Here is a 22,897-nt window from a genome sequence, read left to right on the forward strand (position 1 = left end):
AGCTGTCAACACAGAGCCCGACACGGGGCTCAAACTCACGGACCACGAGATCATGACCTGATCAGACGCTCAACCAACTGAGCTACCCAGGCACCCCTGTTATTGATTATTATAGAAGTTTCAAAATAAATAATCCTCCCAGTGCCCATTAGAAAATACAGAATTACTGGATTTTAGAGTTTTTCTGCACAAATTGCAATAGCAATTTCTTAAAAACATTTTGTGATAAAATGGTAATAGATGAAAAGAAGTGTCATTATAAACATAACATTATTTCCAGATTGAGGAAAATATAGTATATTAAGTCTTTAAGATTTAGAAGTACATTCTGAGATACAAGATGAAATAATTCCCTGAAACCTGACTTTTAAGATAATACACAAATAAATGTATAAAATTTTTAAAAATTTAATGATCAATGCAACATGCATCTCTCCTTGACAGATCCAAAGAGAAGTAGAAATTAGTAATAGTCTTGAAGAAAGAGTTAAGAGACTCTTAAGAGTTGAGTTAAGAGACCACTAAATTTGTGACCATAAACCACAAGGAAAAAGAAAAACTCACTACTACCTCACTTGCCCCTAGCAATCCAGAACATTCTCTAGAAATTGACATCTTTTCAATTGGCAATGAAATTCATGTATTCACCTGGCAGTGAATTTTGTGACTAAATCCCAGTGGTAATTTTATGTCACGTATCCTTTACCACAATTTAAAAAAAAATTTTTTAAAGAGAGGACCTTGGAAAACTCATGAAGTCCTCAAATACTTTTGGAAAAACTACTCCTTTTATGATGATGTGAAAGTCAAGCATGAAGTGTTATTACATCAGAGCATTACAGGCTCCCCTAAACACTCAACTGTATTTATTCTTTCTGAGAATTAATGCACTGGTGAAATTAAAAGCTATATTCTGTTTAAATAAATTTATGTTAAAAGAAAAACTGAAATCGTAATTTATGAGACATAAAGAGAAGTAAGTGAGCAAATGATGACACCTTTTTAGGGACTGCCACTAAGCATCTCCCAAAACTACATGCACTGTCCTCAGTCCTGCATGGGCACTCCCCAGAGCTGCTGAGTCTGGGTGTGTCTCTGCCTCAGGCAAGCCATTTGATATCTGGACTTCACTTCTCATTTTCCAGAATGAAAACCTTGGGCTAGTATGATCTCCTAATATACCTGGTGGCTCAAACATTCTGTAATTCTATCACTGTTGCAGACTCCAGCACTGATACCTGATTTGAAGCCTCTTTTTCCCAAGCATGAAAATGATCATCTTAGGTAACCAAAGAATCCTAGAAATAAGTGTGGACTGTCAAAATGTTTTTTATTCTTGCTGCAGGATTTTATCTACTGCCAAAGCAATTTTATAAAAACTTCTACTCAGTATTCAAGAGATACATTTCTTTTCCCCAGAGAGAATTAATCATAGGCAAGGACTGGAAAAGGCAGTTTCCCCAGATGAAGCTTAAGCACACTCCCGCTGAGAAACTCATTCTATTTTAATTTGCCAATTAAAAGTGGCCTGGGAAATCACACACTGTTGTTATCTCATTAAAAATATTATACTTGTCATTCTCTTTCCTCTCTCTGGAAAAAGAACACTCAAGTAGCCCAGCTGCTCCCCACAGCTTAAATTTGATAGTACCCTTAAAAGATTGGCTTTATCTAGGGTCCATTGAGGATGGCACCTTCTGCTGTTATTACTGCCACGAATTCCACAGATCTCTAGTCACTGACACTATTTATTGGATATTTACTATATCCATGAAATTTACTAAGCATTGGGAAGTTTAAAAGGTACTAAAAAGCTTGTATTCAGCAAATTAATGGCCACTTTCATTGCAAAACAGAGCCTTGTATCAAGGTCTTTTAAAGATCCCAGCCGTAGCATCTTTTGGTTCTATTTGGCTTTTATTCGATCCCTCCCCATCTGTCTTGCTGATCCGTGGAATGCCATTACAAGCATGGTACTGATGGTTGAGATTACACCCCTGTAATAATTTTTAAAAGCTCAATCTTTGTTGGCATGACAGTCACAAATTGCCTACTCTTATAAACTATATATTGAGTTGACATCATGTATGGGGAAATAGAATGATTTGAATTGGTTATTTGTTACTAATCAGTTTCTAGTGAACCATAAAATGACTATAGGGCAGGAGAAAGCTGGAAATACTGCAAAGATTTTGAATAATGGCTTGTATTTAATAATTCCCCTCTGAATAATGTAATAATAAATGATAAAGTCATGCCACTGACTTCCTGCATGTACTTGAACATGATTCTGTGTATATACCTGCAGGTTATTATGTATTGCCAAAGATATATCCTCAAGGAGTCCATTGACTTCTGCTTAATAAAAACATAAATTACTATAGCTCACCGGGAGAAAGGCACTCTGCCTGTCTTTACTCAAAGGGTATGATTACCTTATTGCCTTGAAATCCCTTCGGGCCTGGATCCCCTGGAGGTCCACTAATGCCCTGCTCCGAGGTGAAAACCAACAATTAGTTCTATATATAAAAGGCCAACCAAGAAGGAATTATTCATTAAGGTCCCTAGAGATCCTGAATTTAGAAGTCAGACTAAATATCTCAGAGTTAAGTTAGGGTTAAATGTGACTGAGAAATGGAATGAGATAAAATTCCTCCTGTCAAATAGGCAGCTTCTAAAATAGTATACTTAAGCTGAGAACAAACATTTATTAATGAGGTGTTTGCTTTCTAAGCCTGTTTCCAACCTTATCCCTGTGCTGGACACCCTTCTTAAAGAATTTTGAATGAGCAACTTTTTTAAGTAGCTAAGGCATTTATAACTGGAAGTTGGAGCTTCCAATGACCCTGTGATAACCAGAGTTACTGCCCTGTGCTGACACAATTCCAGGTCAGAGCAAAGGAGTTGATGGTTAATTAGATGCTGTCTGGGAAATCTTGAGCCAAGTTACAATTTTCAGTAGACTTTTTGAAATACATAAATGAACTCTTCATGTACATACATCCTCCCCCGCATGAAAACTTTAGACTGGGCAAGTCCCCAGACTGGGAAAAAACTGATCTAAATTATTTTCTGAAATCCATGGAATATGTCTAACTTAAATAAATGCCTTCAAAATCTTTTCCATGCTATTGAACATTAAGTACTTATAATGAGCATTCCATGTTTTTGAATATTAAGTACTGTATCTAAATTACACATACTGTAATTAGATAAAATGCATAGTTATTCCAACTATATTATACTAGCAAAGCAAAAATAGTTACATCCTTCTTTTAACTGCTTTGACTTCACTCATCTTCCTAGACTCGAATTTTTAAACTTCTATCCCTCTACTAAGTAAACTCACCTGCTGGTACCTATCTTTGGGGAGCCTGAATTAGTCATTCAAAACATTAGGGCAGTGATTTCCAAACTTTGTTGCACATTGAAATCACCTGGGGATCTTTAAAACTACTGATGCCTGGCTCCAATCCCTAGACATTCTAATTGAATTGGCAGAGGGAGCAAATGGGCAAACAGATTTTTAAAGCTTCCTAGGTGATTCTAATTCAGATATAGATTTGGTTTAGCCTCCTTACCTGAAGTCCTCTGGGTCCCTTTGGTCCATACGGCCCTAAGGATCCCTGTGGAATAAAATTAATGGTAAGTTGCTCTAAGTATCCATCTTCAAAATGCAATGATTTTAGGTAGAGGAGAAAAGAATGTGTTCTCAGTGATGGCCAATCTTCCCACTTTATCCAAACAGCAAAGCAAACCGATACTTTGTCAACAAAATGATCCTAAATAATAAGCCAATTTGAGGTTAGATTTTCCTTCAGTAAACTCCACGAAAACAGTTTTAGATGTAAGTCCTTCACCTGTATATTGAAATTTTGGTCAGAGCAAACAATTTATTCCTTACAATTCCTTAGAAAAAGTACAGTTGGTGGAATATTGTTTCTTTCCAACAAGGCAAAATCAGTTAAATTAACAATTTAGTGAGTTTCCACAATGTCTAGATCACTCTTTTGCCCATCTTCAAGACATGCAACTTGACAAAACACTGTTTATACTCAATACTCTCTAATAGAAGATATTTCAATATGTTCCATAACTAGGAAACCCTTTGAAATTTATTTTTATGAGAATATAGTATAGTCTAATCTCTCTTTTCTCAGATTTTCATTTTTCTGCTTAGCAAGATATAACCTGTTCACAATAGACACACCTTGGCAATTAAAGGAAAAAAGTAAAGAAACAGAAAAAAATCACACAGAAGCAACTGCTATTAACATTTTAGGCATATAGAATATTTTTCTTCAAATAATTGATTCAAGTGTGTATACAATCAAGGACAATCTTGTGTCCTACTTATTTGGTCTTCCATTGTATCAAAAATATTTTCCCATGTAATTAAAAACTCTTAGTAAATGGAAAAATATTCAAGAATATGTATCTATTATAATTTACTTATTTTCCTAGTTTTGGCATTCAAATTGTTTCTGATGATTATTATTTTAAATACTATTATAATGAATATCTTTGTTTATAAGTCATGTCCAGCTTCTGAAAGATTTCTGAAGGTAATGTCCTGGAAGAGGATGACAGACACAGAGATGATGAACACATTCAAGGCTCTCTCGTTCTCTTTTGTGTCTCACACCAATACATGGGAAGAAAAAGCAAAGCTTCCCTCCATAGTTTTCTCAGATTTCCATTCTTACTACCTGAGTAGAGAATGTGCATCTCCACCTTAACAGACACCCCCATCAATGCTGAGTATTGTCTATTATCCCTGTGTTTGCTAATTTGATAAGTGAAATAATATTTTAATGTGTTAATTTCACTTCTCTGATCGCTGATGTATTGGGTTTTTTTCACTTATTAGCCATTTATAGTTCCTCTCTTGTGTCTCTTCATGTTCTTTATAGTCTGACTTAAGAACTTGTATGAACTCTTCATGTCAAGGACGCTGTATTTCATTGACTCTAGACATGCATTTTTTTTTCAGATCTTTACATCTCTAATATCAAGATATGTCTTATAATCAATTGCATCTTCTGTTTGTAATTGGCAGCACTTTTTCTTTCTTCTTGGCACAGAATATAATAGGGCATTTCACAACCCCTGGCATCTTAGTCAATGAAGTATGATGATTAGCTCTTTATCAACCGTTCTCATTTCAAACAGTTTTCAACAGTTACTGTTTAACTTTCATTTTGTTCTTCTCTGTCCCCTTCTGTATTTTCAAGTCTGTGTCCACCTCCCATTTTCAATTACCCTCCAGGCAGAATCCATTCATTACTACAGTTTTCATTTTGCCCAGAGATAATTATCAAGCCTACATTTTTTTTCAGATCCACCTGGCCTTTAACTCTACAGTACTTTAAAAGCTTTCACAAAAGTCTCAAGCTATTTAAAGTGCTTAGTTACACAGGCCAGTGTCATCATCTTATTCTCTGCTTTTCACCTTCTGCCTCATTTTTTCTCCTTGACTCTCTCCCATAATTAAAATACAGATATTGAATGAGTTGAGTATCTTGGCAGCATGCTGTTAATAGTTCTTCACTATAATGAAAACTATTTTTACTCTGTACATTTTTGGATGCTTTGTCATTAAGTTTCAAATGTACTGTCTGTATATTTCTGACCCATTTAATATTGTCTCCATTTTAAATGCTTTATTCATATTTATTTTTTAACGAAAGGTTAATACCCACCCAATTGCCTGTGGCGTACTGCAGTTTCAAAATTTCAATCCCCTATCTATGCCTAGTTCTGCCACATTATTTATAACTATTTCATTAACTTATTCCATAGAGTTCTTCACTCTATTTTGGAAAGTGCTTGTTGTCAGTGTTTACATCTGGAAAACAATTCCAGATGCAAAGACCCAACTGGAGCTTGAACTGACTTTGCTGGTTAAATTATCCTTTTTTGCCATAAAATTCCATAGGCCTAGCCTCAAAGGTTAGGGAGCCACAAAGCACCGTCTTAAAGATCCATATGAAAGGTATGTGGAGGCTCCATTAAGTAAAGTTAGGTATAGTTTTGTTTTCTGCTTCATGTTTTACAGATGTGAAAATTGAGCCAGTAACTTTCCAACTCCAGGAGTGAGAGCAAGGTAATGCATCCCAGGAATTTCCTCTTAGGGAAACTCAGCCCAAAGGGATCCCAGCTGTTAGCATTTTAAAAACATGTTCCTTACTTTGTCACCTTTTATTCCTGGTTTTCCACATTCTCCATTTTCACCCTAAAAAATAAAGAAATGAAACAAATAAGAAGACCTTTGCAGTCGTTTGGGGTTAGGATGTTTTAAAAAGTTTTCTTATGACATAAGCACTCTGATGGGTTTTACACAATTTTATCCTCAATCCTGTAGGTTATTTGGGCATTACACTCTGAAAAATTTTATCCATGAGTCATCTTCCACTTGACAGAATCAAATCAGTGATACCACCTAGTAAGGTTTGACATTTTTGAAAGGGAGATGACATTTAAAGGAAAGAAACTAAGGTTTACCGAGTATCCACCATATGCTCTTTGTGATTTAAGTGAATCCACGTTACAGCTCAATGAGATCAGTTTTACAGTTGTATTTTATAGATGAGAAAACTTAAGTTCACCCAGATAACTTTCCTCAAATAAGCAGCTCTGATTCAGAGTCCCTATTTTTGCCACACTATACTCCACCCTGAGTACCAGCTTTGATCAATTAGTAGTGTTTGCCCAGAGAACTGTGAGAGAAAGGTCCTGAGACCACATCATGGCTTGGTGGGGAAAGGAGCCAGGAAGAATTAGCAAGGTCTGCTGGGGACGGGCATGGTGGCAAGAATGCCATATATTTCCAACACACTCTACTGCCCTGCCTTTCCTGGCATATTAATGAAAAAAGAACTAACATTTAAATTGTGCTTTACAGTTTATGATTAATTTTATTTAGCAGACATTATCTAAGGTAAGCTGACATTAACTGTCTGACACAGATATTATTAGCCCAATTTTACAGACTGAGAATTTGTGATTCAGAAGGTTAAGTACCTTGCTCATGTAGAATGAGAATTGGGACCTCTGAATACTAATCCATTGTATCAGACTTCTAAGACTTTGCATAATTAGAACCAAAATGTATCAAAGGCAATTAGAAAAACAGCTAAAGTTAAAATTTTCAAGTGCTTTCATGCTTTTATCTGAGCCTCAAAGCAATTGATTTAATTTTTTTTTTATATGAGCCTCAGCAATCAGACAACACAAAGAAATAAAAGGCACCCACATCGGCAAGGAGGAAGTCAAACTTACACTCTGCAGACGACGTGATACTCTGTGTGGAAAATCTAAAAAACTCCACCAAAAAACTGTGAGAACTGATCCATGAATTCAGCAAAGTTGCAGGATATTAAATCAATGTATAGAAATCAGTTGCATTTCTATACACCAATAATGAAGCAGCAGAAAGAGAAATCAAGGAATCGGTCCCATGTACAATTGCACCAAAACCCATAAAATACTTAGGAATAAACCTAACCAAAGAGGTGAAAAATCTACACACTGAAAACTATAAAACACATTAAAAAGATTGCAGAAGACACAAAAAATGGAAAAGCATTCCATGCTCATGGATTGGAAGAACAAATATTGTTAAAATGTCAATGCTACCCAAAGCAATCTACATATGCAATGCAATCCCTCTCAAAATAACACCAGGATTCTTCACAGAGCTAGAATAAATAATCCTAAAATTTGTATGGAACCAGAAAAGACCCAAATAGCGAAAGCAATGCTGAAAAAGAAAACTGGGGCACCTGGATGGCTTAGTCAGTTAAGTGTCTGACTTAGGCTCAGGTCATGATCTCACTGTTCGTGAGTTTGAGCCCTACGTCAGGCTCTGTGCTGATAGGTTGAAGCCTGGAGCCTGGAGCCTGATTCAGATTCTGTCCCTCTCTCTCTCTCTCTCTCTTCTCTCTCTCTGCTCCTCCCCACCCTCTCTTTCAAAAATAAATAAACCTTAAAAATAAATTAGAAAAAGAAAACCAAAGGTGGAGGCATCACAGTTCCAGACTTCATGCTGTATTACAAAGTTGTAATCATCAAGACAGTATGTTACGGCACAAAAACAGACACTCAGATCAATGGAACAGAATAAAGAACCCAGAAATGGACCTACAAATGTATGGCCAACTAATCTTTGACAAAGCAGGAAAGAATATCCAATGGAAAAAAAGAGAGTTTCTTCAGCAAATGGTGTTGGGAAAACTGGACAATGACATGCAGAAGAATGAACCTGGACCACTTTCTTACACCATACACAAAAATAAACTCAAAATGGATGAAAGACCTAAATGTAAGACAGAAAGCCATTAAAATCCTACAGGAGAAAACAAGCAAAAACTTCTTTGACCTTGGCCGCAGCAACTTCTTACTTGACATGTCTTCAGGGGCAAGGGAAATAAGAGAAAAATGAACTATTGGGACCTCATCAAGATAAAAAATCTTCTGCATAGCAAAGGAAACAGTCAATAAAACTAAAAGGCAACAGCTGGAATGGGAGAAGATATTTGCAAATGACATATCAGATAAAGGGTTAGTATCCAAAATCTATAAAGAACTTATCAAACGCAACACCCAAAAAAAACAACTAACACCCAAAAAATGAGCAAAAAACATGAATAGACACTTTTCCAAAGAAGACATCCATATGGCTAACAGACACATGAAAAAAATACTCAACATCACTCAGCATCAGGGCTGATGTGGCAAATCAAAACCACAATGAAATTCCACCTCTGACACCTGTCAGAATGGCTAACATTAACAACTCAGGCAACAACAGATATTGGTGAGGTTACGGAGAAAGAGGAATGCTTTTGCACTGGAGGTAGGAATGGAAACTGGTGCAGCCACTCTGGAAAACAGTATGGAGGTTCCTCAAAAAATTAAAAATAGAACTACCCTATGACCCAGCAATTGCACTACTAGCTATTTATCCAAAGGATACACGAGTGCTGATTCGAAGGGGCACATGAACCCCAACGTTTATAGTAGCACTATTGACAATAGCCAAAGTAAGGAAAGAGCCCAAATGCCCACCAACTGATGAATGGATAAAGAAGATGTGTTATATATACAATGGAATATTGCTCGGCAGTCAAAAAGAATGAAAACTTGCCATTTGTAACAACGTGGATGGAACAAGAGTGTATTACGCTAAGTGAAATAAGTTAGAGAAAGATAAATACCATATGATTTCACTCATATGTGGAATTTAAGATACAAAACAGATGAACATAAGGGAAGGGAAGCAAAAGTAATATAAAAACAGAGAGGGAAACAAATCATAAGAGACTCTTAAATACAGAGTACAAACTGAAGGTTGCTGGAGAGGAGGTGGGTAGGGGGATGGGTAAATGGGCAAGGGGCATTGAGGAGGACACTTGTTGGGATGAGCGCTGAGTGTTACATGTAAGTGATGAATCACTAAATTCTATTCCTGAAATTATTATTACACCATATGTTAACTAACTTGGATTTAAATTAAAAATAGAATAAAATAAAATAAAAATGTTTTATTTGAGCATAATTGACACACAGTGTTACATTAGTTTCAGGTGTACAACATAGTGATTCAACTTCTCCATACACCACGCAATGTTCATCGCAAGTGAAGCTACCATCTGTCACCATACGATGCCGTTACAATATCACTGACTCTATTCCTTAAAAGCCATTCATATTTTTAAGACATGGCAACTCAACTGGAGAAGCTAAATGAATTACTTAAATGCACATGCTAGCCAGTGGCTCCTAGTCCAGCGCCTTCACCACTGCTTTATCATCCATGTGCTGTAAGCATGCTTCTCAAAATGCCACCTCAGAGTGACATAAGAAACTTGCACTACAATGATCAGTGCCCTGCTTCCTTCATTAAAGAAGTCATGCTGTGAAAAATGAATGTCAACTGAGCTAAACAGTGTGTTTAGTGATATAGTGGGTTTATATTCTGGTGCAATCTTTAGGTCATGACAAAATACCATCAAGCAGTTCACAGGTTGACGGCCAGCATACAGACCACACTTTGAATAGCTCCGCTCTAAGAAGGGAAATAACCATTGTAACCACCAATTATGGATCCAAAGTCCAAACCTTTACATTACTGCTAATCCCCACAGCAGATTAGATTAGAGAGAGAGAGAGAGATCTCCATTCATAGATGAGGAAAAGGAGACTCCGAGGGATTAAATAGTTTGCCCGTGACCACAAGCTTGAGTCTGTTAGATTCCCAAGTCCATGGTCATCAGCCACTCAAAGCTGAACAAGGCATACCACCATGGTCTGCAAGATACTTTCCACTAGCCTAGAGTACTACATGGGGTGTCGCTGGCATCAGGAGCAAGAAAGAGGGAGGTACAATTCCTAGATCCAGCTATGCCTCTGTTCAAAAGCAATCTGTTCTCTCTCCACATCATATTGTGAGTCAGACTGACCCAGGAAAAACTGAGCTTTCACTTAGAACAAGTTGAACATTTATTTCTGAATGCAAATGGAAACTCACTCTTGAAGAGTCAATTAGAAAGCAATTAATTTAATAATGTTGGATGGGAATAAATGAGTCAACCACCAAAATATAAAACAGAAAAGTACCATAAATACACTCAAAATTCTTTTGGCCAGAATTCACATTCCATTTGTCCAGACAGATTTGTTAGCTATAGGTCCTGAGGAACAGCATTTGTTTTGGGGGCAGACTTCCATCAATGAAAATATTGTACTCCTGTTATTCGCCTTTGTAAAGGCGTTTTCTTTTTTGGTGGGCTCAGTAATCCCCGTGGAATGGCCACAATTACAATTTCACAGAGCAAGTGCTTCAGAAAGCTATGAACAGATTAGCTCTGTTTCCAGCCTCTGATTTCTGATGCTGCTGTTCCTGGTGAAATTCTGGTTTGAATGTCAATGGTTCAGGGTCACTCTACCCTGACAACTTGTATTTTCCAAATGAGAGCTCCACCAGTGATTCTATAATTTCCCAGAAGGTTAAAATGAGTCTTTTCATATATATAAATATATAAACATACACATATATACTATATTTGTAGTATACTATATGCTATATAATATATATATATAGTATATATACATAACACTATATATACTATATAGTGTGTGTTTATGCGTGTGTGTGTGTGTGTGTGTGTGTATGTATATATATTTAGTGTTCATGAGTAGCTCATATTATAAATCAAGATGGGGGACCTGTATAATTTTCTTCAACTACACTTAGGACAATTTTATAATCATCAAATTTTTTTAAATTTCCTATTTTATCATTTGTTCTCTGCCTCTTCATAACAGCACCTTGCATTTTATCGACCAGCAAACAGCTTATAAGACATTGTCACATCCATTATTCCATTTGCTTCTCCAACCACCCTGTAAATTAGAAGGCCTATATTAATCCAGCTCTATATGGATGAAGAAACAAACACTTAACATTTCTAGTGACTGGGGACAGATTTATTTGCCTGTATGGAGACTCACCTCTAATATTTGCAGGGCCCAGGGCAAGACTGCAAGCAGAGGCCTACGTACCATGTATCTAAACAGCTGAAAGTTATAAATTAAGCTAATAACCAACCTAGTAATGTTCTAGCTTCCTTTTTTGACACGTATCAATAAGAATAAAAATGAAAGAATTGTGGTATTCCTTAGAGGTCTAAGTGCTAGTACAACCCCATGCCCACAGCCTACAGACCAGCTCCTACTTGGCCTCTCCCCACCTTTGGTTCCTCCCAGGAAAGGAGGAACAAATGCACAAGAAGGTGCCCCAGGCAATACAATACAGTGAACCTCCCACCAGGGCCCCTTCCAGCCCCAAAACCAACTTACATTTTGTTTCCCCTCAGGCCTGGGGAAAAGATGGACAAAGGAAAGATGTTTGTTATCTGCCTTCAAAGCAGGCTCAGGCCATTTTGCAGGGACTTCTGGGGTCTTGGTTACCTAAAGTGTGGTCCAGGTTTAAGGGGGCATAAGCCTCATGCCCTGTAGCTTCCTGGATCCTTTGGGGGTCAGACGGCCATAGGAGACCCAGAGAAAGACCTCTTGCCCTAGGTCTGAGGGCTGTAGACAGGATGAACGAGGACACACTCTATTTTCAGATAGAACATCTGGTGATAGAACTGTGACATTAATCTATGAATGAGCGCTTGAGGCACTTGGGTGGCTCAGTTGGTTAAGCATCTGACCTGGGCTCAGGTCATGATCTGAGTCACAGTTCCTGAGTTCCATCCCTGCACCCGGCTCTGTGCTGACAGTTCAGAGGCTGGAACCTGCTTCAGATTCTGTGTCTTCCTCACTTTCTGCCCTTCCCCTGCTTGTGTTCTCTCTCTCTCTCTCTCTCTCTCTCTCTCTCTCTCTCTCTCTCTCTCTCAAAAATAAATAAATAAATGAATATTTTTTAAAAATCTATGAATGAACCATGAACAACTGTCAACATGGTTCTTGAGCCCCCATCCACTTTGCTAACTTTCTAATTTGTAAAGAATCATAAAATAGTCTACCAGCCCATAACTTTTGTTGGTTTGTCAAATTTATTCCCCTTGCAAGCTCCACCCAGATGTCTCACTGTATGAAGAGGTTCCTTATCGCCTAACCAGAATAAATCCTCTTGCTTCTACAACAGGATTTGATGTCTAGGTTTTGGTGTCTAGCTTTCATAGGAAGTTAAGCATCAAGGTAGCAACCTAACTGAAGTATTGCCGCATCCATTTTTATTTGGAACTTTTAGTCTGTGCTACATGGCTGGTAAATAGGGGTCCTCGTGTTTGCAGAGCTGAGAGAGGCTGGATCCTAATCTCAGGCATCTTAGGATGCTTTTCACCCCTTCCAACACATCTCCGTACCTGAAGTTTATTATTATTTTATGTTTACAGACTTAAGAGTATACTTGGGAATTAGGGAACCTAGACTTAGGAAAATAAAGGAAAACAACTTTTATTAAGTACATAAATACAGTTATGCTTCTGTTTTTCTCTCTGAAATCCTGGCCTATCTATTCATTGTTACCAACTTACCTTCTCACCTTTGTACCCAGGGATTCCCTAGTTACAAAAGAAAAAAAGAAAGAAAGAGTAAAACATATTAGAAGACATAGTTGGAGGAAGTATTTGATGTTTTTCATTTACAAAGTATAAAAAAACACATCTGTACAGTCAAGGAAAATAAGACCACACACAGAAATGTAAGCTATTTTACTTCTCTGGGAAGAAGAAAAGAACCCATTTTCCTCTTTATTACATTCTATTCTCAGTTCCACATATTTTTTTCAAACCCAATTTCTTACCCTTTGGCCCAAAGCTGAAGGAGAAACTATACACTGAAACTTATAAAAGGGACGACCTACAATGCTCCATTCAAAATTGTTATATTGACTTTTAAACTATGAACTATCATAGCTGAGAATGTTTCACAGAGACTGTTAAAGAAATTGGCTTTGAAAATGAGCTGAGATAATGGCCTTTACAATGTATGTAAATATTTATATCCATTACGGTCCTCCTTTCAAATTCAGTCTCGAATATGGAACATCAATGAAATGCATGGTTCCTTTATCAACCCTAATGAGACGGTGGCCTTTAAGGCACTATATTTTATCTCATGCTAACTATGGGGCTAACTCCTCTTCTGTGTCTCTCCTGGGAATCCTGCACAACCTCCTCCATTGCGTCCCTGCCTGTGAGCCCTTGAAGTAATATGATTCTGAATATTAAGTGAACTAGGAAATTAACAACTTTAAGCAAGAGCAAGCCTTTTCCATATAGGACTTTATATCTTTCTCATACAACAATAGCTTTTAAGTATGAAAATAAAATTGTAAGATATATTTTAAGTGAGCCCGAGAAACTGATGGAGAAACAAGCTATTATCACAATTACATGTGTCAGATGACAAAACATTGTTTTGTATGACTTTTTTTTACAAAAGGCAAAAAAAAGGAAAACTTCAGGAAGGAAATAACACTTCTCTCCAAATGAGTGGTCACTGGGAAATTGAAACTAAAAATAGAACTACGGTCAAAAGTATTGTTATGCTGCATTTTAGTTCTTCTTAGATATGTTTATTAGCATAAAGGGTTTAGGTTTTAGTATTGTGCTTAAAATTAAAGGCCACATTATAGATAGTTAAATTGGGGTACTTTATTAAAACAATTCATGTTTGCAGCAAAAACCTTACTTTTTTATATTATACTCTTTTTTCCCCTGTTTTTCTTTCTGAACTCTCTGGTCAATTTATTGTTTGATTGTTATCAGTTTCCTTCCTTCCCTCCTGCCTTCCTGCCTACCTTTCTTTCGTCCTTCCTTGACATCTTAATTACTTGTTTGAAAGTATTCAAATTTAAGATATCCAAAACTGCACTCATTGGTCTGCCAAATTTGTTTCCTGTTTGTATTAGTGGTGCCATCATATTTCAAATCACACAGAATCAGAAGTTTATCTTTTCTCTCTACTTGCCCCTTACATTCCTTGAATCCAACCAGTTAAAATTCTCCAACAGCTGTCACTGCATTTAGTTTTAAGTCCATCCTTTCTACTGTCCACCCCCCCACCCCCGCCCCAGCCAGCAGGATCCTCTGTGACCCACTCCTACTTAGCTCCATAACCTGTCTACCACCACTCTTTGCCAAGTTCTGGCTTTCTTTCCATTTCTTCAGCCTACGAGCTTGTTCCCACGCAAGAGTCTTTGTACCTACTGCTCTTTCTGCCTAGAACATCCTCATGACCTGGTTTTTTTTATTTATTTATTTATTTATTTATTTATTTATTTATTTATTTATTTAAATGTTTATTCTTGAGAGAGAGACAGGGACAGAGACAGAGCATGCGTGGGGGAGGAGCAGAGGGAGAGGGAGACAGAATCCAAAGCAGGCTCCAGGCTCCAGGCTCCGAGCTGTCAGCACAGAGTCCGACGCAGGGCTCAAACACACAAACCGTGAGATCATGACCTAAGCCAAAGTTGGATGCTTAACCGACTGAGCCACCCAGGCACCTCACGTATGACCTGGTTTTATAGGTCAAGAACACATCTCATTGATGAAATCTCATTCATTTGTTGGCCTGTTGCTTGCTCACCCTGCTAGCACACTGTATGAAACAGGAACTATCAATCTTGCTCACTGTATCCCCAGCACCTAAAGAAGGGCCCAGCATATACCAAGCGCTCAATACATATTTGTTGACTATATGAGTCAGTGTCAGTCCCCACAGCCTATCCTTCTTGCCTTCTATGGTTCTCACAATGTTCTCTTCTTCTCTATTCTGTCATCACTGTGGCCCCATTCTATCCAATTGAATGTGATTTAATTCCCTAATAGCCACAGGAAGAAAATGACAACAGGTGAAATTATTTTTTAATAATATATTTTACTGATCCCTCTAGGTCTGAAATACAAGGGTTTCCAACATTTGGCCAATATAAAAATTATTCATGAGATATTTTACATGTTCTTTGGCACTAAGTCATCCAAATTCATTGTGTATTTTACTCCTACAGCACACCTCAGTTCAGGCTAGCCATGTTTCAGCTGCTCAGTAAGCACATATGGCTAGTGGCTTTCATCCTGCCTGGAGTAGCCCTAGCCAATGTCCCTGTTCTCAGGCCGTAACAAAAAACCTTCTTCTAAGTACTCCTTCTTTCTGTTTATTCCCACTTCAATTTCCCCTTGAGAGTCATGCCAGATTAATCTTCCAAGTACACAGCTCTTGGGTTGCACCCTTCATTTGAAATCTCAATCTCTCACCTAGCAGAGCCCAGATCTACAGTCGGCATGGAACATCCACTCTGCCCTTCAAGCTGTGTCTGCCAACATCCTCTTTAGGTACCTCCTCTCACCATTTTCCAACCCATAGCCTTCCCTCAGGTCGATGCTCATGGCACTCTCCATCTGGAATGCTTGTCCCTTCCACCTTTCTGCTCTATCCTTTCCAGTCACAATCCTACTCTCCAGAAGTCATTCTATAAAACCCATCCCGTTAGCTTCAATCTTCTCTGAAGGCCCATAATAATTTGTGCATGCAGTTTTTATAGTATTTTGACATTCTGCTTCATGGTGTAGCTATTTTTTTTTCAAAAATTAAAGTATAGTTGACATACAATGTTGCATTAGATTCAGATCTACAACATACTGATTCAATTTCTCTATACGTTATGCTATGCTCATCACAAAGTGTAACTACAATCTGTCACCATACAATGTTCTTACATTACTGTTGACTATATTTCTTATATGGTACCTTTCATCCCTGTGACTTATTCATTCCATAACTGGAAGCCTATACTTCCTACTCCCATTCACCCATTTTGCTGCCCCCAGACTCCCTTTTGGCAACCAATATTGTAGCTATTTTAGATATTTTAATCTCTCCTATAACAAACTTTTCAAAAAATATGAGTGCTTTGTCTTAATTTCTTTTCACATAATAATATGCTTTACATGTAGACAACACCTAAGAAATACTTCCTAAAAGAACAACACACATATCTGAATGAATTTCCATTGATTATCAATCTTTCTATTAGACTTACTCATAAAGTTGATTACAGACACCAAGAGACCAGTTTTTAAAACCTCTGGGCCTGTCTCCTGGGCTTTTGCCAGGGGGACAGCCAGGAAGAGAAATGTGACATGGTCTTTTTTTATTCACTGTACACCCTTCTCTGCGCTTTGCAACTTTACTACAACTCCCAGAAAAATGAAAAAGAAGAAATTTTCTGTAATTATTTCTCAGGCAATCTCTAACATCTTCTAATTTTAGAGATAATAAATCAACTAGAATGCTTTTTCTTTTGTCTGCAGATCAAATTTACAAAAGCATAGTTTAGACTCTTAGTTCTGTGCTCCCAGAATTTTTAACGCATTCTTTATTAGAAAAAAACAAACAAACAGAGGTGTCTGGGTGGCTTAGTTGGTTAAATGTCTGACTCTTCATTTTGGCTCCAGTCATGATCTCATGGTTCATGAGATTGAGCCCCACGGCCAGCTCTGCACTGACAGTGTGGAACCTGCTTGGGATTCTCTGTCTCCCTCTTTCTCTTCCCTTCCCCCTCTCTCAAAAACAAATAAACATATTTAAAAAAACACAAGAAGCAAAGAAAAATATTTTCCTGAATTGAGTCTTCCACAAAACCCACTTAGGTATCCAAGAATGTCATGTGCTTGACCACCCTGTGTCATCATCACTCCTGTTGAGCAGAACATTTTCTCCCCATATTTCCATTTCCAAGGCCATGTCTGTCTGACTGCCCATCTGTGCCATCAAGAGCACACGTATATGTAAGTCATTTTTGCACTTGAACTACAGGGGGCAAAATGATCATTTACAGAACCTTAGCATCCTAGATTACATTCTGGGGAAAGCATTCCACTTGCATACATACCCCTGGGCCTCTTTGTCCAGGCTCCCCTTTTTGAGCATCACCCTGTGGGGGAGAAAAAAAACTCAGTCAAAATTCCACAGCCCTACAGAGTGACTGATTGCTCAGTAAAATGCTCGGAATAAAATTATTCCGAATTCCCAGATTAATAGGTTAACCCAGTGGGGAAAAAATCTTTGGCCTTCACCATTGACATTTTCACCATGGAGTCTAGGGAAGAAAATCGCTGTTCAGATAGCCTTTGCCCTTTGGAGCGAAGCCAGATGCATAGGGTGCAGACTGCAGATACATTTTCATAGCTTAGGCCTAGGTTTGCTTCTCAGTTTAACAACACAGCCCTTGTTCTCAAATGCAGCATTGTACCCAATCGGAGCCAGGCACTCTGGCTTTTCTCCAAGGGGCTTTGGAATGTTTTCCAAGATGTCCTTAAGAGTAATTGCTTGATTTCCGCAAGACTTAGGAAAATATATGATGTGGCACAAAATTACAAGCCAAATAAATGAAATGTAAACATAAATTTAAAACAGGTATTTAACAAAACAAAAAGAAGACACGATGGCATCATTTCAGACTCACATGATGAGGAGGTACAGTTGTGTGTGTTGTAAAGCTGCTCGAGGATTCTTCACATTCCCTTTCTTTTTGTTTTTAATTTAATTAATTTTTAAAATTTCATCCAAGTTAGTTAGCATATAGTGCTTTCAGGAGTGATTTCAGGAGTAGATTCCTTAGTGCCCCTTACCCATTTGGCCATCCACCCTCCCACACCCCCTCCAGTAACCCTCCGTTTGTTCTCCATATTAAAGAGTCTCTTATGTTTTTGTCCTACTCCCTGTTTTTATGTTATTTTTGCTTCCCTTCCCTTATCTTCATCTGTTCTGTGTCTTAAAGTCCTCGTATGAGTGAAGTCATAGGATACTTGGCTTTCTCTGACTGACTAATTTCGCTTAGCATAATACCCTCTAGTTCCATCCTCATAGTTGCAGATGGCAAGATTTCATTCTTTTGATTGCCGAGTAATACCCTATTGTATATATATGCCACATCTTCCTTATCCATTCATCCATCGGTGGACATTTGGGCTCTTTCCATTCTTTGGCTATTGTTGATAGTGCTGCTATAAACATTGGGGTGCATGTGCCCCTTTGAAACAGCACACCTGTAACCCTTGGATAAATACCTAGTAGTGCAATTGCCAGGTCATAGGGTAGTTCTGTTTTTAAATTTTTGAGGAACCCCCAGACTGTTTTCCAGAGTGGATGCACCAGTTTGCATTCCCACCAGCAGTGCAAAAGAGATCCTCTTTCTCCACATCCCCGCCAATATCTGTTGTTGCCTGAGTTGTTAATGTTAGCCATCTGACAGGTGTGAGGTGGTCTCTCATGGTGGTTTTGATTTGTATTTCCCTGATGATGAGTGATGCTGAGCATTTTTTCATGTGTCAGGTGGCCATCTGGATATCTTCTTGGAGAAGTGTCTATTCATGTCTTTTGCCCATTTCTTCACTGGACTATTTGGTTTTTGGGTGTTGAGCTGGATAAGTTCTTTATAGATTTTGGATACTAACCCTTTATCTGATATGTCGTTTGTAAATATCTTCTCCCATTCCATTGGTTGCCTTTTAGTTTTGCTGATTGTTTCCTTTGCTGTGCAGAGGTCTTTTATTTTGATGAGGTTCCAATAGTTCATTTTTGCTTTTGCTTCCCTTGCCTCCAGAGACGTGTTGAGTAAGAAGTTGCTGCGGCCAAGGTCAGAGAGGTTTTTGCTCGCTTTCTCTTCAAGGATTTTGATGGCTTCCTGTCTTACATTTAGATCTTTCGTCCGTTTAGAGTTTGTTTTTGTGTATGGTGTGAGAAAGTGGTCAAGTTCATTTTTCTACATGTCTCTGTCCAGTTTTCCCAGCACCACTTTCTGAAGAGACTGTCTTTATTCCGTTGGATATTTTTTCTTGCTTTGTCAAAGATTAGTTGGCCACATGTTTGTGGGTCCATTTCTGGGTTCACTATTCTATTCCATTGATCTGAGTGTCTCTTTTTGTGCCAGTACAATACTGTCTTGATGATTACAACTTTGTAATACAACTTGAAGTCCAGTATTGTGATGCCTCCTGCTTTTTTTTTTTCAAGAGTGCTTTGGCTATTCAGGGTCTTTTCTTGTTCCATACAAATTTTAGGATTGTTTGTTCTAGCTCAGTGAAGAATCCTGGTGTTACTTTTTAGGCGTTGCATTGAATATGTGCATTGCTTTGGATAGTATTGACATTTTAACAATATTTGTTCTTCCTATTGAGGAGCATGGAATATTTTTCCTTTGTGTGTGTGTGTGTGTGTATGTGTGTGTGTGTGTATTCTTCAATTTCTTTCATAAGCTTTCTATAGTTTTCAGTGTGTAGATTTTTCACCTCTTTGGCTAGGTTTATTCCTAGATATTTTATGGTTTTTGGTGCAATTATAAATGGGATCGATTCCTTGATTTCTCTTTCTGTTGCTTCATTGTTGGTGTATAGCAATGCAACCGATTTCTCAACATTGATTTTATATCCTGCAACTTTGCTGAATTCATGAATCAGTTCTAGCAGTTTTTTGGTGGAAACTTTTAGGTTTTCCATATAGCATATCATGTCATCTGCGAAGAGTGAAAGTTTGACCTCCTCCTGGCTGATTTGGATGCCTTTTATTCTTTGTGTTGTCTGATTGCAGAGACTGATTTCCAATACTATGTTGAATAACAGTGGTGAGAGGAGACATCCCTGTCTTGTTCCTGACCTTAGGGTGAAAGCTCTCAGTTTTTTTCCATTGAGGATGATATTAACGTTGGGTCTTTTATATATGGCTTTATGATCTTGAGGTATGATCCTTCTATCCTTCCTTTCTTCAAGGTTTTTACCAAGAAAGAGTGCTGTATTTTGTCAAATGCTTTTTCTGCATCTGTTGAGAGGATCATGTGGTTCTTGTCCTTTCTTTTATTGACATGATGAATCACATTGATTGTTTTGCAGTTATTGAACCAACCCTGCATCCCAGGTATAAATCCCACTTGGTCGTAGTGAATAATTTTTTTAATGTATTGTTGGATCCGGTTGGCTAATATCTTGTTGAGGATTTCACATTCCCTTTCTTTGACAAGCAAGTAATTGGCTTTCACGTATCTAAATACTTTAATGCATCTAACTTATTCTCTTTTTCATTATCTCCCTAAACATAGTTTCAGAAGTGCAGTTATTGGGTTAAATTCTGAGTATTTGAATACATCTTATGTAGTTCCTAATTGCTTTCCAAAATGTGCCAAGTTACCTTTGCAATGAACAAACCACCCATTGCTATCACTAGTTATTATTTTAATATCACTGTGCTAACTGCTATAAAAAAATTTTTTTAATCTGAAATACACAAAAAAAACCCACCCCAAACTATGTGTACTAGAAAATTGCTCCCCTCTCCACACAAAAACAACCCAACAACCCTGGAAATAAAAAGTTTCTAAAATGTGAATAATTAATTTCTAAAATAATTTCTAAATTTTTAGAAATAAAATAATTTCTAAAAACAAAGTTTCTAAAATGTGAATAATTAATATTGAAGGGTACCTCATTATCTCTTTTTAAGTATCATTCACTATACAGTGAAAATAAATATTCTTCTACTTCTTTATTTACTGGTTTTATTTCCTTTCTTGAAAATTGTTGGTTCCTTTTACCAATTAATTATTAGTGGTTTGATATTTCCTTATCTGTTTTATAAAGTCTTTATATACTATAGAAATTAACCCAATATCCATTGTATTTAAAGCAAATATTTCCCTGTTTTCCTCTTCATTTTAATTATTATTTTTCATTATATAGAATTTTGCCATAGATTTTCACATAGTTATATCTCTCTCCTATGACTCTTTTCATCACTCTTGAACTTGGAAGATCATCATCTGAAATATTATCTGATTTTTAAAAAATTAATCTAGAATATTTTTTTATGGGCTCACAAATAAAAGAACTAGGGAAATGCCTGAAGATGGTCTGGGAGTAAGAGATACTTGTTTTTTCTATTATTATCATAGGTCAGTTATACATAAAATGGATCTATAAAAAACATAAGTGCCAATATCAATTTCATATGGGATATGTATTAGTAATTCATGGAACAATGTAAAAATTAATAGGGTCACCATTATGTAATTACCAATTTCTATTTGTTTAGTATCCCTACGTTTCCCAGATTTATTAACTAAAATGGTCATATATTACTTAGAATTTGTAAATGCAAGCTAACACAAACCAGACAATATGGGAAGTAAACATCCTGTAGTCTTCACAGAAATCATCATATTCCCAGCACTGACATATAGTACAGTTCTCTTTTGTTTTCTTCAGTTTTGTTCTTTAAATGAATCTAGAAAGAGATACATTCGTTTATAAAGAAAGCTGTTTATTTATTTACCGGGTTTCCTTTCGGTCCTCGTTCACCTTTGATACCTGGGTTTCCATGTGTACCCTGAAGGCAAAGGGAAAAATGATTGCATTAAGCAGGCATTATATTCGTTTTTTACACATTACAATAATTTCTGATCAGCTCCATCCCATAAAATGAGGGAAGACTGTAAAAAAACTTAACCTACCAAGCAGAGATTTACCTGTATTCTCTCTTTTACTAAAAACAAGGAAGACTGCACTGTCTTGAAGAGGTAGATTCTCTAGATTTGCTCAAAAGAGGACAATGTCTCTCCCTCCCTAATATCCAAGGGATAATTTCAAAGATGAGAGAAGAGGGGCAACCTGGGTAGCTCAGTCAGTTAAACGTCCTACTCTTGATGTCAGCTCAGGTCATGATCTTGCAGTTTGTGAGATCAAGCCCCATATCGGGCTCTGTACTGGCAGCATGGAAACTTCTTGGGATTCTCTGTCTCCCTCTCTCGCTAACCCTGTCCTTCTCTCTCTCTTTCTCTCTCTCTCTCAATAAAGAAACTTGAAGAAGAAGAAGAAGAAGAAGAAGAAGAAGAAGAAGAAGAAGAAGAAAAGATGAGAGAACTGGCACAAAAAGAGACACTCAGATCAATGGAATAGAATAGTGAACCCAGAAATGGACCCACAAACATGTGGCCAACTAATCTTTGACAAAGCAAGAAAAAATATCCAACGGAATAAAGACAGTCTCTTCAGAAAGTGGTGCTGGGAAAACTGGACAGAGACATGTAGAAAAATGAACTTGACCACTTTCTCACACCATACACAAAAACAAACTCTAAACGGACGAAAGATCTAAATGTAAGACAGGAAGCCATCAAAATCCTTGAAGAGAAAGCGAGCAAAAACCTCTCTGACCTTGGCCGCAGCAACTTCTTACTCAACACGTCTCTGGAGGCAAGGGAAGCAAAAGCAAAAATGAACTATTGGAACCTCATCAAAATAAAAGACCTCTGCACAGCAAAGGAAACAATCAGCAAAACTAAAAGGCAACCAATGGAATGGGAGAAGATATTTACAAACGACATATCAGATAA

The 22,897-nt window shown here is 37.4% G+C and overlaps 1 protein-coding gene across 1 annotated transcript in view; it reads right to left on the bottom strand.

Annotated features, from left to right (window-relative positions):
• The window catches only part of COL28A1 (collagen type XXVIII alpha 1 chain), a 181,856-nt gene that overhangs the window by 143,034 nt on the left and 15,925 nt on the right, over positions 1 to 22,897 (bottom strand). Inside the window, exons 6-11 of the mRNA XM_030308009.1 lie at positions 21,838 to 21,891; positions 17,408 to 17,449; positions 13,047 to 13,073; positions 6,191 to 6,235; positions 3,582 to 3,626; positions 2,436 to 2,489 (exon numbers count right to left, since the gene is read on the bottom strand). Of these exons, the coding sequence (XP_030163869.1) occupies positions 2,436 to 2,489; positions 3,582 to 3,626; positions 6,191 to 6,235; positions 13,047 to 13,073; positions 17,408 to 17,449; positions 21,838 to 21,891 (267 nt within the window). The remainder of the gene's footprint in view (positions 1 to 2,435; positions 2,490 to 3,581; positions 3,627 to 6,190; positions 6,236 to 13,046; positions 13,074 to 17,407; positions 17,450 to 21,837; positions 21,892 to 22,897) is intronic.

The sequence above is a fragment of the Lynx canadensis genome, chromosome A2 (assembly GCF_007474595.2).
Source record: "Lynx canadensis isolate LIC74 chromosome A2, mLynCan4.pri.v2, whole genome shotgun sequence".
Lineage (NCBI taxonomy): Eukaryota > Metazoa > Chordata > Mammalia > Carnivora > Felidae > Lynx > Lynx canadensis.